At 50.2% G+C, this 16,742-nt stretch overlaps 8 protein-coding genes across 8 annotated transcripts; 2 read left to right on the top strand and 6 right to left on the bottom strand.

Moving 5' to 3' along the window:
- Nucleotides 1-541: 541 nt before the first annotated feature.
- On the bottom strand, nt 542-1,713 carry Aud_000391 (DUF1295 domain protein; the record flags this gene model as incomplete). Its single annotated transcript, XM_043285904.1, has 2 exons — nt 542-1,288; nt 1,342-1,713. The coding sequence occupies 2 exons, from the start codon at nt 1,711-1,713 to the stop codon at nt 542-544; spliced, it is 1,119 nt and encodes a 372-aa protein (XP_043141839.1).
- Nucleotides 1,714-2,366: 653 nt separating this feature from the next.
- On the top strand, nt 2,367-4,411 carry Aud_000390 (DNA topoisomerase 3; the record flags this gene model as incomplete). Its single annotated transcript, XM_043285903.1, has 6 exons — nt 2,367-2,483; nt 2,574-2,752; nt 2,812-2,981; nt 3,049-3,371; nt 3,428-3,564; nt 3,622-4,411. The coding sequence occupies 6 exons, from the start codon at nt 2,367-2,369 to the stop codon at nt 4,409-4,411; spliced, it is 1,716 nt and encodes a 571-aa protein (XP_043141838.1).
- Nucleotides 4,412-4,790: 379 nt separating this feature from the next.
- Nucleotides 4,791-6,381, bottom strand: Aud_000389 (uncharacterized protein; the record flags this gene model as incomplete). The annotated part of the gene is made up of 2 exons (XM_043285902.1): nt 4,791-5,716; nt 5,751-6,381. 2 exons carry the CDS (start codon nt 6,379-6,381, stop codon nt 4,791-4,793), a joined length of 1,557 nt encoding a protein of 518 aa, XP_043141837.1.
- Nucleotides 6,382-7,123: 742 nt separating this feature from the next.
- On the bottom strand, nt 7,124-7,810 carry Aud_000388 (DUF4149 domain-containing protein; the record flags this gene model as incomplete). Its single annotated transcript, XM_043285901.1, has 4 exons — nt 7,124-7,290; nt 7,345-7,633; nt 7,692-7,725; nt 7,779-7,810. The coding sequence occupies 4 exons, from the start codon at nt 7,808-7,810 to the stop codon at nt 7,124-7,126; spliced, it is 522 nt and encodes a 173-aa protein (XP_043141836.1).
- Nucleotides 7,811-8,210: 400 nt separating this feature from the next.
- On the top strand, nt 8,211-10,859 carry Aud_000387 (ATP-dependent DNA helicase 2 subunit KU80; the record flags this gene model as incomplete). Its single annotated transcript, XM_043285900.1, has 10 exons — nt 8,211-8,339; nt 8,398-8,452; nt 8,507-8,573; nt 8,625-8,692; nt 8,754-8,922; nt 8,972-9,032; nt 9,084-9,605; nt 9,666-10,051; nt 10,104-10,315; nt 10,372-10,859. 10 exons carry the CDS (start codon nt 8,211-8,213, stop codon nt 10,857-10,859), a joined length of 2,157 nt encoding a protein of 718 aa, XP_043141835.1.
- Nucleotides 10,860-11,139: 280 nt separating this feature from the next.
- On the bottom strand, nt 11,140-12,337 carry Aud_000386 (Qc-SNARE protein; the record flags this gene model as incomplete). The annotated part of the gene is made up of 2 exons (XM_043285899.1): nt 11,140-11,191; nt 11,250-12,337. The coding sequence occupies 2 exons, from the start codon at nt 12,335-12,337 to the stop codon at nt 11,140-11,142; spliced, it is 1,140 nt and encodes a 379-aa protein (XP_043141834.1).
- A 498-nt stretch (nt 12,338-12,835) lies between these two features.
- Aud_000385 (SIP1 domain-containing protein) lies at nt 12,836-14,321 on the bottom strand (the record flags this gene model as incomplete). Its single annotated transcript, XM_043285898.1, has 2 exons — nt 12,836-13,913; nt 14,074-14,321. The coding sequence occupies 2 exons, from the start codon at nt 14,319-14,321 to the stop codon at nt 12,836-12,838; spliced, it is 1,326 nt and encodes a 441-aa protein (XP_043141833.1).
- Nucleotides 14,322-14,617: 296 nt separating this feature from the next.
- On the bottom strand, nt 14,618-16,341 carry dps1 (putative aspartyl-tRNA synthetase Dps1; the record flags this gene model as incomplete). The annotated part of the gene is made up of 2 exons (XM_043285897.1): nt 14,618-15,295; nt 15,352-16,341. The coding sequence occupies 2 exons, from the start codon at nt 16,339-16,341 to the stop codon at nt 14,618-14,620; spliced, it is 1,668 nt and encodes a 555-aa protein (XP_043141832.1).
- Between the last annotated feature and the right edge of the window lie 401 nt (nt 16,342-16,742).

Raw genomic sequence — 16,742 nt, 5'->3', positions numbered from 1 at the left:
GACGAACTATAGAAACAGCGGGATATTCATGGCCAGGCGAGGAGGGGTGTTACATGTTTCTTTATGCCAGGATTTGTATTTATTGAATGACTGAAGCATCTCCGCTGCCTTCATATCTTATTCTCCCCGTTGGCTTTCACTTGTATCATAAATATTAGGATTTTTGTGATGTCTCTGCATTTCCCTTCCTCTTCACTCATCTCGTTCGCGTTTCAACTTCCGATTATAGACTCATCTGGTGTACTCCTGTATATTAGGTGACCATCTAGGTCTGAGGTGGTGGAGTACCAATTTGACACGATTAGAACGCTATACAACTTAGGTTTTTCATATTCCTTTGAACTAGGCCTTGTGTTCGCCTGGTAACATATCTGACCAAAACTTGATATAGCGGATCCAATACTCCAACCGAAAACAGACATCAAAATTTCACTCAAAACTGACAATATATATATTAAGAAACTCCAGTCATCCAGTACCCCAGAAATCAAAGTAAAGAGATACAAATCCACAGAAACCCAGCATCCATGACCCTCTCCCATCACTGACTTTTCTTGCCCTCTTGCGTCGCCCGATCACCAGCGCCTGCCGGCTCAGTCTTGGACCGAGGGGCCTTCTTCTTGCTGCCATTGTACTTGGGCTTGACAGAAAAACGAGGAATGAAGCGTCCCACACGCGCCTGATACTCGCTGTATTCAGGGTACTTGCCTGCACTGATCGACTCGGTCAGCCGGGTGCTAGACTGGAAAATGAGCATGTAGCCCAAAACACCCAGTCCAGTCCACTGAATGTAGTTGTCGGTGCGGTAGCAGTTCCACAGGTATAGTGTGAGCCAGATCGCTTGCTCGGCGACAAAATTCGGGTGACGGGACAGTGACCAGAGACCGCTAACGACGAAGCCACGCTCCAGGTCCTCTGGTGTGTATTGACCTTTGTACTGGTCGGGGATGCGAGCTGTCTTCTGGTACTCCTTCTTTGCGCTTTGGAAGTTCCATTGCTGTTGGTCGGCAAAGTATTCGATGATGAGGAAGAAGAATGCGAGGCGAGAGAATACGAGGTCGGGGAGACCGAACGGTTCAAACCCAGGGAGGCGCGAGAGGACAATGAAGTTGTAGGTAGGCGCCGTCACAAGGAGAAGCAGCATTGGCTGAATGAAGCTGATGAAGGTGACGTTGAGCAGGAAGAAGAGGAACCGGTTATTAATCTGGGACTTCACGATCTCCCAGCGGTAATCCTCAGAACCAATCTGATAACCTCCCTTGCGCCAGTAGTTGAAGGTCAATCGGACCTAAGCGGAATTAGAGCCGGCAGATACAAAGTCGTCGCGTTAATATAACTTACACTCCAGAGCAAAGTGATGAGTGCGATTGTATCCAGGCTCTGATTCTTAATGCCCCACATACGTGCCCAAGCGACAAAATGTACATTATACACAGCCGGCAGGATACTCCAAAACCGATCAACTTGCGAATAGTTGCGGTTGATTTCCGCGGCCACGACGAAGAGCACCCACAAAACCAAAGTAAACCCGAGCGCCGAGATGAACGGGTTTGTCGAAAGGTAAATATCCTTCAGAGCGTCCACATCTTTCGTTGCGGCGGCCACTTGCAGCTGCGTAGGAAGCGCTGTCAACTGCGACAGGAAGGGCAGCACGGTGCGGTTGAAAGAGGCACAGTCCACAACAGAGTGAACTTGAGGAAGTGGAATCGCCATTTCAAAGAACTTCAGAACAGGTGTCGCAGTTTGGAGCTATTGCACACCCGACGGCGATTCTGGGAGTTTTCTTGTTGATCGAGGAGAATCAAAACATCGAGGCAAAACAAAGAGATGCCATCATGACAACGCGGACATGCGTTCCCATTGGACGGTATGCTTACCGCTTTGGGCGAAGAAGATTGGGGCCAACCCCAGCATGACAAGGATGCCTCAGGCGTCAAGGCTCCCAGGCATACAGGCAGACAGGCAGACATCTACTATCTCCGTTTCTGGAAGTTGGTCGCGTCTTTTTCGCGTCTCGATTGTTCCTCTATTCGAGGAAGCAATAATGTCGGGCTCATGACCAGACTGTCAAAAAGGGCGAATCGAGCATGGCATAACCGAGACTTTTTGAATCGACAGGCTATTTGCTATGCCTATCCCAAGGGTTCTCTGCGTGGCAGAGAAACCTGCCATCGCTAAAGCTGTGGCTCAGCATCTTTCTGGTGGTTCCATGCAAACTGTGAGTGACCGTTGGCTTGAGACGGCAGGGCTTATTGAAGTCACATATACTGAGATAGACATAGATATCTATACACGGCAATAAATATGTGAAGAATTATTTATTTGAGTTCAATTTCGGTGACCCCTGGGGCACCTGTTCAGTCACAATGACCAGCGTCCTGGGACATTTGATGGCCCTCGATTTTGAGAGTCAATACAAAAGCTGGCTCTCATGCCCACCCGGCGCACTCTTTGAAGCTCCTGTGCGCGAATTTGTGGAAGAAGTATGCAATATCAAGCTCTTGTTTTCAGTCGTCAAGGGCCTGATCACGGGCATTTCTCGAACCACGGAGCAAGGCTAACTCTGTCTATAGGAGAAGAAACCGATCGCAGAAAACATTATGGAGCAGGCCAGGATGTCGAAGGCTCTATTTATCTGGACTGACTGTGATCGAGAGGGAGAGCACATCGGTACTGAAGTCCGCAAAACAGCCAAGGAGGGAAACCAGCGTATTCTGGTCAAAAGAGCGCGATTCAGTAACACGGAGAGGGCGTAAGTGTATATGGATGATATATAGCTCTTTTCCATCACCAATGCTCACCTGATCACAGGCATGTTCTACGCGCTGCTCGGGCCCTCATAGATGTGGATGAGAACCAAGCAAATGCAGTTGCTGCCAGAATTGAACTCGACCTTCGAATTGGTGCTGCATTCACCCGACTGCAGAGTCTTCAACTACAACGTATGTGTGCTGATCTGGCAAAGAAACTCATCAGTTACGGTACGTCGTTCGCCTACCTTTGAGCTTTCCTCATTCAAGCATCCATCTTAGCTGACTCGATCGACAGGATCATGTCAATTCCCTACACTGGGATTTGTGGTTGATCGATATCTACGAGTGAAGAATTTCAAGCCGGAAACTTTCTGGGGAATTAAGGTGATGCACGTCCAAGAAAGAAAAAAGGTCAACTTCCTGTGGAGAAGAGTCCATCTTTTCGACAGGGCGGCCGTGACCGTCATGCTGGAAAGGTGTCTGCTAGCAAAGACCGCTAAAGTTACGAAAGTCAACCAAAAGCCTACCAGCAAATGGAGACCTCTGCCGTTAACAACAGTAGACTTACAGATGATGGGCAGCAGGTACCTTCGCATGGACAGTTCGGCGGTTATGAAGGTATGCAGTGTGTACAACATTCTTAAGCTCTCACCAGAAAGCTTATCATGATTTAGGCCGCAGAATCTCTCTATACCAAAGGTTACATCAGCTATCCTCGTACTGAGACGGATCAATTTGACAAAGGGATTGATTTAAAGAAGTTAGTTGAGAAGCAATTCCCCGATACCAACTGGGGTGAATACGCCCGAGGGTAAGTATTTTCTAAAGCGGACATTCTCTGACATTACTGACTCTCTCAACTATGAAGTCTCATAAATGGCGCGTTCAAAACTCCTCGTTCTGGGCGCCACAATGACCGCGCGCATCCACCTATCCACCCGGTATGCTGGGTCTCACCAAGTGCACTGAACTCTGAGGAGAAGAAAGTCTACGAGTTTGTAGTCAGGCGGTTTCTCGCTTGCTGCTCCGATGATGCAAAAGGTCAAAGCACCGAGATTGAGATCCAATATGGCGACGAGATGTTTCACGCCAACGGACTGATCGTTCTGGAAAAGAACTACCTTGAAGTTTACGTGTATGACAAGTGGGAGAGTAGCCAACAACTACCCAACTTCCGGGTGGGTGAAGTTTTCGTGCCGACTGAAGCCAACATTTTCGAGGGCAAGACAACGGCCCCCAACTACTTGACCGAGCCGGAACTCATAGGGCTCATGGACGCGAACGGAATAGGGACGGACGCCACCATGGCCGAACACATTGCCAAAATCAAAGAGCGCGAGTATGTCGCCCTTCATTCGCGTGGAAGTGGTCGGAACGCTGTGAAGGAATTCATCCCAACTCGCCTAGGTATTGCCTTAGTGGAAGGCTATGACAACGTTGTCGCCAATCTACCGGATAAACCGTCTCTCAGCAAGCCCTTCCTGCGCAAGGAGATGGAGCTCCGTATGCGTGAGATCTGTGCAGGCTCCAAATCGCGACAGGAGGTTGTTCAGGAGAGTCTGGACATGTACCGCGAGGTCTTCATTCATACTCAGAGACGGATCGACATGCTGAAGGCTGCCTGTCGAAAATACCTGATTGAGATGGCCACCGTGTGAATTTGCTGTTGAAGACTTCAGTTCGTTGATTTGGGCGTTGTAGCTTGCAGTGCACTGCCTTTTGGCTTTACGATTATGATACCCTTGATCGATTAGACTTTGCTTTCACCAGAGCGAATCAACATGAAAGATCTTACATTTGCAACTATGTGAACGAACACGGCTTGTCCCAAACAACCGGATCTCGCTCTCAGGCAGCAGAAACTAATGAAACAACCCACATAGAACACCAATCCCAGCATTCTCCAAACTGAACCAGACGAAAGACGAGTGATTTCGTGGCACACGGAGCAGCAAACAAACCGCGAAAACAAAAGATGGAACTAAAAATCAAACTTGACTACTAGGAGAGCATCAACCTTGAACTAAGCCCTTGATTTCAAAAAGTTTCGCCAAGGTCTCCTTTCGGGTTCTTTGCGGAGGGCAAGGAAACGCTCTTTGATCTCTGCGCGGTTGGAGACTCATCGGCCCACCTGCTTTTGCTCATTTCGGCAGAAGCGGGTGCAGCCAGCTTTGGAGCTTGGCCTGAAGCCGGGCTAGCTGACTGATTCCCTTCAATTCCTGCACGAGTAGGTGCTTTAGTCTGAGCCTGGGTTGGAGTAGAGGTAGCCCACATGCTCTTGCTCATTCCGGCGGAGGCAGACTCAGTGTTTGGCTTCGAAGGCGGCTGGTTTACAGTTGGCGTAGCAAACCGGCCCCCTTCAACTCCTGCGCGAGTAGGGGTTTTGGGCTGAGCCTGGGTCGGAGTTAAGGGAGCCCACCTACTCTTGCCCAGTTCAGCAGAGGTAGGCTCAGTGTTGGGCTTTGAAGGCGACTGAGCCGAAGCCGGGCCAGGCCCTTGGTTCTTCTCGTACCTTGCAGAGGTACATGTCTCCGGCTTCAGACGGAGGGCTTCTGGGGTGTGCTTCCCGGATAAATTGCCCTTCGCAGACCCCGGTGTCTGAGGAGACTGGGTTCCTTCTGATGACTTCGGTTGCGCTAAAGTGTCTTCGAGCTGAGTTCCCAATGCAGCAGATTCGTGGCCCTTCTCAACCTCTTGGTTATGTTCTGCTCGCGATTGCGCTGTATCTGCTTTGTCGTGCTTTGCAGCTACATCATCCCAGCCTGCTACGGGCGATAGCTTTGGACCACTAATGGAGGCTGGTTTTGAAGTCCTGGGACTGATCGGCTCAGAATGGGCACTCGCGCGGCGTTGATCGTCGGATGTCTGTACTTGTTCATTTATTTGAGCCCCGCTGTCTCCAGCGTTGAAGCTCAGATCGGAAATGCTTGCACTCAACTTCAATAGCTCCAGGATCTGGAAAGCTTCGACGTGCGCGTTCCAATTTGTGCGCAAAACTCTTCACTTCCAGGATATAGTGGTCAGATTCGTTCTGGAATTGTGTCTCAAGAGCATCGCGCAGTTCCCTGACTTCAGCATCAATGAAAGTGGGTATTTCAGCGCAAATCCGCTCATTCTCCATCGCTATCTGCTTCATGATGCTGTCAACTTGGCCGTTCAGCATTGAAGCAGCGGAGCTCATCCTTTTCAACAGAAACACTTTCCGGGAACGGACTTCGCTGATGAAATCTAGAATCTCAATGTTCGCTACTTGGAGACAGTGCCTGCGAGAATACCAAGTGAATATGGATGTTACTGCTGGTATCATCAACAGAACAACCATAACGAAAAGCAAAACTTGCCGGTTGATAAGTAGCCCTTCACGATACAGAGTTCCGAAAGTCGGCCTGTTGGCAAGATGGCCTGACGTGAAGACAGCATCCTGACTGAGTTGACCGCGCCACAGTAAGCCCAGCTCATTTAAGCTTGGGTCAAATAATGTGTGGTTCTTGTGGAGATTATCGGTGCCTAGGCACGCGATACCGGACTCAGGCACTGGCGTGGAAGCGGAGGATGGCTTTATGTATGAAGCGTGTGCCCGCCATTGATCAAGCTTTTTCATGATGCCGTCAATCGTGAAAGCAGACATTCTTCCGAGAACTCTCGAAATATAGATATTGGCGCAAGCCAGGTGTTCTGAGATTGATTGGAGGGCTGATATGAAGATCGGGCTGACGACAGTGACCACGACGATTGCAACGGACAGAATAGACATCTTGCAACGGCAGGCTGACCACAGTTAAGCTGAGAATGAGGATAACGGGAAAAGATTGCGCGAGGATAAAAATCGATAAGGGGAGAGCAGGCCTTCTTGTTTCTGACCCTGCCAAGACGAAGTGAGGAAGAAGGGAAGATAAATATCCAGATGCTGAACGATTATCAATGGGTTATGGTCACCTCTGCGACAAAGAGTTGAATGGCTCAATATTTGAAGCAGTCACTCCACGTACATGTCTCAGTTAAATCAAAGTATGGCAGCAGATGTGCTTGACATGGGTACAAGAATACAACATACAAATCGGCTGTAGACCTGTTGCTTTGTTTCAGGTTAGTGACACCAGTTTTATAGCCGAAGCCAGAAACCTTCCGAGCCAAACGCTGTGGATAATGTGTCTAGAAATCTCAAAGCGGAATCCAGGTACATGCGCCATCCACTGCAACAGAAAACGAGGTATCTAAAGAGTTTTTCTTAAGTTTGAAGACGGGCCGATGTATGGTCAACTTGTTGGAACGATATATACAGAGCGTTAAGAACATAAAGGAAGAGTCTGATAAACAGTAAGCAGTCCTGAGGTTAGCGATCAACAGAGAAGTTCCACTCAGAGAGCTCTTCAAGACAAGCGCTTGCTAAGCACTGCACCGTAATAAATCGTAGCAGCAAGGCTGACCATGTTGATCAAACTTGACAGGCCATGAAGTCTTCCGAATTTCTTGTTTAGAGCCACCATCTCCTTTGAGTGGGGTGCAGGGTCGTAGCTCTTCTTGCCATCACGAGTTTCTGCAGAAATTTAGCAGCCAGTAAGTACGATGGGATGAGGGCCCGCAAGCATACCCTGATGTTTCCTCTCGTTCATCGTCCTGACAGTGAGTGGGCGCAGGATGACCTGATTGATCAGGCCACTCACTGCAACAGTTGCGAGAGGCAGGAGTGTTCCAAATCGATTCTCAGGAGCAAGAAGTCCGGAAATGCCATTGAGCTGGCCACCTTTGCTAGAAGTCAAGGCGACAACTACGGGAAGTGCGGACTGCAGCGTGAAGTACACGGGGAATATCGCAGTCTGCAACGTTGAGAACTGAGGACGAGGGAGCACTCGGAAAGCAATGACGCCCCCAATAAATGTCTGTTACGCTCTGATGTTAACAGCGTAGCGGATATCTAGCTGGCAGAATGAGGTTTACCTGGAACACTTGCACACCCAATAGGGTCCCGTAGCTTGGGACAGACGTTAGCGACGTGTTCACATCCTCATAACCAGGATTCCGTACCTGAGCAGATGGTAGGGACGAGGATCAGTCATATTGCCTGTCCAACAATCAATGATACACTTTATAATCGGTCAAGGGACGAGCTGGGATCTTTTGATGCAGAGAAGACGATGGGACGGGGTCAGATGGTTGTCGGATGTGGAGAGCTAGGGAATGTCGGAACATATTTCAACGCACTCTGTCCGTTGAAAGATAATTGTTGCAACGGCCTTTATTGGTGCTAAAGTAAGTACACTCACTATGTACAATATCGACGCACCTTTCAATTAATGATGTCATGTGCCTTCGCGTTCGGCCTAACGCCCTAATCGGGAAGTATCGCGCGTCTGCCTGGAGTGTCGTGTTTGTCTATCCATATAATGACCAACCTTTATATGGCCCTCTATTCCATCATCTCCTGACTCAATTTCTCTTCTAGAGCATCTTGAGATCATGGCGGAAAAGGAAGCAACAGTCTATATCGTGGATGTAGGGAGATCCATGGGGGAGAAGCGCAATGGCCGACCAGTGACGGATCTTGAATGGGCCATGCAATATGTTTGGGATCGCATCACAGCAACTGTGAGGATACTATTAAGCATGAGATGTTATGAATTTGCTGCTAATTGTGGGTAATTAGGTAGCCACAGGTCGCAAAACAGCCACAATCGGTGTTATTGGGCTGAAGACAGACGGTGAGACCAATAGATCAAGAAGTTCCGACTCTGTTCTTTACTAACATAGAACAGGAACCTCCAACGAGCTTGATGATGATCCCCATTTTAAACACATATCCGTGCTTTCTGAAATTCAGCAGTACGTCTTTTCTATATGCAGGCTTCATTTACTCCTCATCTAATGTACCAGATTTCTTATGCCAGATATCCGAAGATTGGATGCATTAATCAAGCCGAGCAAGACTGATAAGGGAGATGGTAAACAACCTTCTCATATTTTTGTTACCCAAGATATGGGAAGTATTCTGACTCTTTCAAGCTGTTTCCGCCATCATTTTGGCTATCCAAATGATCGTCACATATTGCAAAAAATTGAAGTATAAACGGAGAATCGTGCTGGTCACAAACGGTCTGGGATGGATGAGCAATGAGGATCTCGACCAGATAACGAAGAAAATCAAGGAAGATAACATCGAGTTGGTTGTTTTGTCAGTAATACCGGCAGAAGGCACGAGGCAATGTGCTAACTATATCCAGAGGCACTGACTTTGACGACCCCGAGTATGGCTTCAAAGAGGAGGGAAAGGATCCGCAGAAGGTAAAGACTTATCGTGCTACCAGGAATGATCTTTCTCACAGACAATCATAGGCCGAGAACGAGGCTCTTCTCCGCGGACTTGTTGAAGATTGTGACGGCGCATATGGAACGCTGGAACAAGCTGTTTCAGAGATGGACATTCCGCGGGTCAAGAAGGTTAGAACGGTAGCGACTTTCAAAGGATTCCTACAACTAGGTAACCCAGAGGAGTATGACACTGCTCTTCGAATTCCGGTCGAACGGTACTATCGGACATATGTGGCAAAGCCTCCAAGCGCAAGTAGCTTCGTGCCACGCTCAGACGTGGGAGCCGAAGAAGAGCAAGGCAAATCGTCTGAAGCACCAAAGTCCCCTCTGGAGGGTGGCTCTCTCACAAGCGTCAGGAACCTGAGAACATACGAGGTCCCTGATGAGAATGCTCCTGGCGGTAAAATTGACGTGGAGCGGGAGGAACTGGCCAAGGGGTACGAATACGGACGGACGGCAGTACATATCAGCGAGACAGATGAGAACATCACAACTCTCGAAACGTACGCAGCATTGGAACTGGTTGGGTTCATACAAACTGACAAAGTGAGTTTAGCTCCTCTGATTTGCACGTGGAAAACAGGAACTTATGGTCTAATCTACTAGTATGATCGCTATATGCACATGTCGACAACCAATATTATCATCGGGCAACGTGGCAATGATAAAGCCTCACTGGCACTATCGTCCTTCATTCATGCTCTCTTTGAACTGGAGTGCTACGCCGTTGCTCGCTTGGTGGTCAAAGAGAACAAGCCTCCTGTCATGGTGTTGCTTGCTCCTTCAATTGAACCCGACTATGAGTGCCTCCTCGAGGTCCAGCTACCATTCGCCGAAGATGTCAGAACGTATCGTTTCCCTCCTCTGGACAAGGTGATCACTGTCTCTGGCAAAGTAGTAACCGAGCATCGAAATCTGCCGAACAAGGATTTGCTTGATGCAATGAGTGAATATGTGGATAGCATGGACCTTGTTGATACCGACGAGGACGGGTGAGTCCATCGATTAGTACTAGTCTGTGCTCTCCCGCTAATATGCCACCAGAAATCCGGTAGAGGGCATTCCCATCGACGACTCATTTTCGCCGGTATTGCATCGCATTGATTCTGCGATCCGTTACCGTGCTACACACCCAAATGACCCAGTGCCTCCGCCCTCAAAGCATCTAACCAAGCTTTCTCTGCCGCCACAAGACCTGGTAGAGAAATCAGAACCTTATCTACAAAAGCTTATGGCGGCCGCCGATGTCAAGAAAGGTTCGCTCCAAGCAGTCTCCCTCGGCAGGTGTCACCACTTGCTAACCATTTTCTAGTACCACCCAAGGTCAAAGGACGCAAGCGTGTTCGTGAGAGCGAGAAACCGCTTTCTGGTCTCGACGTTGATGCCTTACTCCACCAAGAGAAACGCGCCAGAATCTCTCCCACCAATGCGATCCCCGAGTTCAAACAGACTCTGGCACAGGCAGAAACGATCGAGACGATCAAAGATGCCGTAAAGCAGATGACGTCAATTATTGAGGATCAGATCAAGAATAGTCTTGGTGATGCAAACTATGACAGGGTCACCGAGGAGATGGGAGTAATGCGGGATGAGCTTATTTCGTTCGAGGAGCCCGCGTTATACAATGACTTTCTAAGGCAGCTGAAAGATAAGTTGTTAAAGGAGGAACTCGGTGGCGATCGGCGAGAACTTTGGTGGTTACTTCGCCGCAGTAAGCTGGGGCTGATTAGCCAGCGTGAATCTGATCAATCAGATATTACTGAGGAACAGGCGAAAGAGGTGAGTGTTCGATATCATTGAGTTCCGGAAGCATAAACTGACGTTCTATGACAACTAGTTCTTGTCGGCCCAATCTGACAAATCTTGATGCAGGATGTATTAGCTAGCAATGACGGGAAAGAGTGACAATAGATACCAATTTGACGAGCTTTCAGACGGTGCCGCCGCCAGAGTAGATTAGAGACAGTACAAAGAGATAGCCCGCTCAACTGCCAAAAATAACATGCAAGTCGCTCCTCTAAATGGTTCAAAAACAGTGAATAGAACTGTGTAGAAGCGGAAGTGCCCGTGAGACGCCAAATTAAGATATTTTGCCAACTCTCTTCTTCCCGATTTCGATCTTCTTTTGTAACCTTTAGGCGACAGACGTTAAAATGGGCTATTAAGGCTGGAACCAGGGTTGATACATACCTGTCCGTATCTTCATCCGTAAGCTTCAGAAGTTCATTCTGAATCTCCAACTCGGCATTGATAGCAATCCCCAGTTCCTTCTGGCGTTGTACAATCTTCCTCAACTCCTCGATACTCATATCTTGATCCTCCATCGTCTGCTTCTGCAACTGTAAAACACCCTGATTATCCAGCTCGCGAGTTCGCTCCGTCTCCTTGCCCAGCACCCTCCCCGAACGAGCAGGCTTGCGGCTCGCAGACCCAACCAACGCCTCCTTGTCTTGTATTGACGCAACCGCATTGTCAATCCTACTCTTAGCAGCCATCGCGTTCAACAAATCCTCCAACCCATTCTTCTCCTTCCTCGCATTGACCAGCAAGTCTTTCCTCCGTCGAATCTCACCTTCGCCCAGCGCATTCCCGCTCCCCCAAGCACCCCTCTTCCCGGACGCAACGGATCTCGCATCCGCATTCGCTTCCCCGAGATTCTTCAGCCCGTCCTCCAACGCCCCGATCAGACTTCCGGCCCGTACAAGACTGCTCTTCGCCCGCGCAGAACTCTCATGCTGTTTCTGCGGCGTCGTCTCCTGGTCCCGTCTTGTGAGATGGAGCCGTGCATCATGCAGATGCGCCTTCATGTCGCGGTAGCAGTCAAGCCACAGCGTCGGGTCCGTAATTACGCTCTGGGTGCCCACCGCGCCGGGCTCTGTGATGGCCGCATGCAGCTGGGCGGAGGTTGTGGTGCTGCCGTTGCCGACGGCGGAACTGGGGAGGTTCAGGAACGCGCGCCAGGCGCTAGAGTTGCGCCATCGGGGGTCGTCTGCTTCGTTGATGGCGCGGAGGTACGATTCGAGGCCCTGCCGGCGTTCTTCCCGGAGGGTTGGGTTTGAGACGGTGTTGGAGAACCAGTGTTTGCCGGGTAGGGGGGCTGGTGGCGGGGCGTTGGTTTGATTCAGCAGGGAGGTGTGGAAGGCGACAAAATCGGAGTAGCGCTTGGAGATGGCGAAGGAGCGCAGGGGGAGGCGGAGGGTGATATTGTAGATTGTGTAGGGGGGTGAGGTGTGAGAGCTGGTAGCGGTTGGGATGGAGATCTCGACGTTTGGAGCCATGGCGGCGCCTTTTCCGGAGGTGTAGGTAATTAGTTATGTACCTGTCTTCATCTATGTACCTCTCTTCATCAGCACGAGAGTACAAAATAACCCTCTTCAGTATTCGATGGGATTGAGGCGATGAGGAGAGGCATGAGTGTTGGATGGATGAATGACGGACGGAGATAAGAGTTGGTTGGGGCGCGCAGCCTAAACAATGACGCAAAGAGTCATTCGTCCAGAGCACATGCAAAAGCAGGCACCAGCAGACAGATGTCAGGATATTCCTTAACCTCCATTGTATGTACCCTTTTTGGAGCAGATGGATACATTTTATTTACTTAGTTCGTAAATATCAATTTTCTACACTTTGCAGTAGGTAACAGAAGACTGTTGCATGGTCCTCAGTCTTCACTCTAACTGGAACTATCACAAATGTCAAATTGGGTATCTTGGAATTGCCTGGGGTAGAAGGCTGCTTGGAAGTGTTTCAAAATACGACATTATGTAGAGATCACACTATGTGGCAGGCGATGAGGAATCAATCCACATTTCCCGCTCCTTGAGAAGATCCCTTTGCCCAAAGTACTCGCCGACAACCGTGATAATCATGTCGAGCATAGCACGGGTCTGCATCGCTACTTCAATAACATTGTCTTTTGGGCTCTCTTCAGCGTCATTGGAGACGTCGAGATTGGCCGATCTGTCGGGTTCACGCGTTGTTTCATTTTCATTGCCCTGCAGCATCGCTTGAAGACGCGCTTTGGCTGCGTCGAGGTCTTCTGCAGGCGGCTCCCTTGCCGCATCTTGCATTTCATGGTCAGTCTGGTCAGCGGCGAGATCATTTTCTTGAGCATCCTCGGGATGTCCGTGGTCGTCTTCCGGAATCTCGTCATCATCCGATTCCTCATTCGACAGATCACCATCTCGTCGGGCAGCCTTGGTCTTCTCGTCCTCCTCCCTCATCTTATGCAATATCTTCACAGCCCGTTTGCCCAAATCTCGAATATCGCCCACTTCTTCAGTCCCCAGTTGTCCAACATCGCGGCACTTGCCCAACAGTCCCCAAGCCCAGGCTCCAATCCGTCTGACTCGTTCCGCATCCCCGCTTCTGACATTCTCGGACATCAGCCTGGCCATTATTCCCAGCACACCCAGTACGCTGTCCATATCCATACAGGCCAGCTGAACTGTCTGCGGGTCTACCGCTAACAGAAGCCGTCGCCACTCCTTGCGGGCAGCCTTCGAATGTCGGGGGAAACTGATTGGATGCGAATCGTCCAGTGCAGCAATCGCGCTCGATGGTGGCGTGCATTTTAAGATGGATCGGAGAAGGAGAAAGCGATGGTGGAGGAGATTGTAGTAGCTCGACTGCGCAGCGGAGTATTCGTTTTCCTGTGGTCCCGTAGCTGCTTGTGCGATTTCCTGTTCGGCAGGAGCGGCCATGTAGACGCCGTCTGCAAAGATACCGTCGCGCAATAGCGCAGATGCTGGTTCGGGCTCTTGATCTTCTGTGATCGCATCGTTTGTCTTCTCCGTTGGCGTCTTCGCAGGTTTGGGCGCGGTAAACAGGAAAGGCAGAGAGTTAGCTTCGGATCTGTACTCTCATGAAAGAGTCATTGGCCGGCGATTAGCTTTCGAAACCACCAAATGCTCGTCGCAAGTGAGAACTATACATGGGGCAAATGACATGTAGACATTTAGCAAGCAGAGAACAGGAATTAAATTAACGAGGCTCCGCAAGGGAAAAGGCTTACCGGACCATGCGAAGATACTCCATTCCATCCTCTGCTTCGCCGTAGAACAGCTCATCCTCCACGTCGACGTCCAAGCCAGGAAAGGCGCTCTTTTGCCCATACACCGGGTGGTTGCGAGGGCGTTCGTAGGGCGTCACGGCGGGCGTCATCTCGTCGGCATCATCCTCTTCTGCATACGATGGACGGGAACGCTTCGAGTAAGGAGATGAACCAGAGGCAGATGTACGTGGTTTCCGCTTCTCCGGCATGATTTGAATGTGGGTTCGCGTTTCAGAGCGTAGTTGTTCTGATGCTGACAGGATCCATGATTCTCCGAACCAAAAAAGTTCCAGCCTCGGGAGCTTGGGCCACCTCTTAAAAGGGCAGCTCAATCGATGCCTTGGGGCCCTTGGCAACCAAAATGGCCTCCACTGAAAGAACGCTACGAAGACAGTCTGATCCGAGATAGTCCCTGAATATGATTATGCAGCTTATCCAGTCTCATGTTTTCCATTATAATTTTGTTCATACGGGTATGTAATGTCGTCGCTAGCTAACTAAATGCTTAAGGGCGCAGGCGCTGGGGGTCACGAGGGAACAGACTTGCCAAACGGACATTAGGCAGGCCCAGGAAGAACATGACGATACGGTTCAGGCCCAAACCACCACCGGCGTGGGGAGGACAGCCCTGGCGGAAAGCAGCCAGGTAATCTTCGAAGCCCTCGTGCTTGGGATCGAGGCCTTTGGCGATCATCGACTCCTCGAGTTCCTTGATGTCATTGATACGCTGCGCTCCGGACATGATCTCCTCGCCACGCATGAAGAAATCATAAGAGTTGGAGAACCTGGGGTCCTGGGGACAGGACTTTGTGTAGAAAGGCCGGACGGCCATAGGGAACTTGTCCAGCACGTAGAAATCAGTGTCGTACTTGTCGCGGATGATCTGACCCAGCTGCTTCTCCATCGCGGTGGTCAAATCGTTCTCGAAACGCTCCTGCTCAGAAACATCGACACCGGCTTCCTTGAGCAGAGCGACACCGTCCATGTAGTTGAGTCTCAGCGCCTTGCCATCCTTGGGAAGCTTGAAGTCGCCAGCCTTGGGGTACGACTTCTGAATAATGGCAATCTGGTCCTGGTAACGCTCCTTGAGTTGGGTGAGAATGAAGACGAGGAGGTTCTCGGCAAACTCTAAGACCTCGTGGTAGTGGCTGCGGAATGTCTTTTCGAAATCGAGACCGGCGAACTGGAGATTGATTAGTATCGATCGATTTTCAAAACAAAACCGATTGATTAGCATACCTCGGTCAGATGTCTGTGAGTGTTGCTCTCCTCAGCACGGAAGACAGGAGCAATCTCGAAGACGCTCTCCATGTCACCCGCAATGCACATCTGCTTGTACAGCTGGGGGCTCTGCGCCAAGTAGGCGTTGCGCTTGAAGTACTTGACCTCAAACACATTGCTGCCACCCTCTGTGGCGGCACCAACTAACTTGGGAGAGAAAATCCACCTCGATCCGCTCTTGATCATGTACTCTGCAAACAGCTCTGCAACACCACTCGAAATCCAAGTAATGGCCTGGCTAGTTTCTGTTTGTAGATCAAGAACACGGTTGTCCAGACGAGTCTTAAGAGTCACAATAGGAGCGCCCTCTGCGTCGACCAGATTGCCCTCCTCAGTCGTCTCTGGCGGCGGTCTCTCGGCATCCTTAACCTGCATAGGAAGCATCTGGGCGGCCTCTGAGATCATGTAGACTTTCTGAATGTGAATTTCAAGGTTGCTAAGGGTAGCCGAGGAGATAGGGATGGCAGGCTTCTTGACGATACCGGTAACCTGGACGATGGAGTTGACGTTCAACCCGCCCGTATACTTGACCATCTGTCTCGAGATGGGCTCCGCAGCCGCAATGACAGCCTGCACCTTCTTTCCCTGCTGCCTCAACATCAGGAAAGCAAGTTTAGCACTTTGAACACGGGCATTGTCCACACGAGCCACCACGGTGACCTCCTTCTCATAGTGGTCGTTGCCGAGCTCGGAGAACTTCGTGGAAGGAACGACATCTTCGGATTCGGGGAGTTGGCCGTACAGGCCCTTGGCGGTATCGTTGGCTTCAGCAGCAGCAGCTTGAGCCTTCTCCTGGGCCGCACGAGCCGCAGCCTTCTCGGCCTTGGCCTTTTCCTTTGCCGCCTTCTTCAAGGCACTCTTGCTGGGACCCTTTTCAGCTCCTTCGGCGGGGGCGGCCGCGGGGGTTTCCTCGGGCTTGGGGCGAACGGGCAATTCGGAGTCCGCCATGGTCGCTGGTGTTTCACGGAGTTTGCAGACTGAATCGGGGGAGGTGGGTGTCGTTATGACTCTCTCAAGCTCATGAGTCAATGAGATGCTCCGACTCACCCCGCCAAATCATCCTAGCCCTAAGCCCTAGGAGGGGCTCACCTTTGAGGCACGTGGTTGTGCCTCGGTGCCTCAGGTATCATATTGTACGGTTATCTATGGCTAGGTAAAACAGACTGAACGAAATATACTTAAGCTCTGGGATAACGCTTCATCGCCAGAGAGCAAATTTAGTACAAAAAGTTTGTGGTATCTCAGATATTGACCTATTATAACGCAGGTCTGCCAACACTATATATGCTTGCTTCGACTCGAATATTCCATAATGCACACAGTTCTATAGAAAATGAACCATCCAGTTG

The sequence above is a fragment of the Aspergillus udagawae genome (genome assembly GCF_001078395.1).
Source record: "Aspergillus udagawae IFM 46973 DNA, scaffold_1, whole genome shotgun sequence".
Classification (NCBI taxonomy): domain Eukaryota; kingdom Fungi; phylum Ascomycota; class Eurotiomycetes; order Eurotiales; family Aspergillaceae; genus Aspergillus; species Aspergillus udagawae.
The sequence above is the reverse complement of the archived record's forward strand: the minus strand, read 5'-3'. Positions and strand labels throughout refer to the sequence as shown.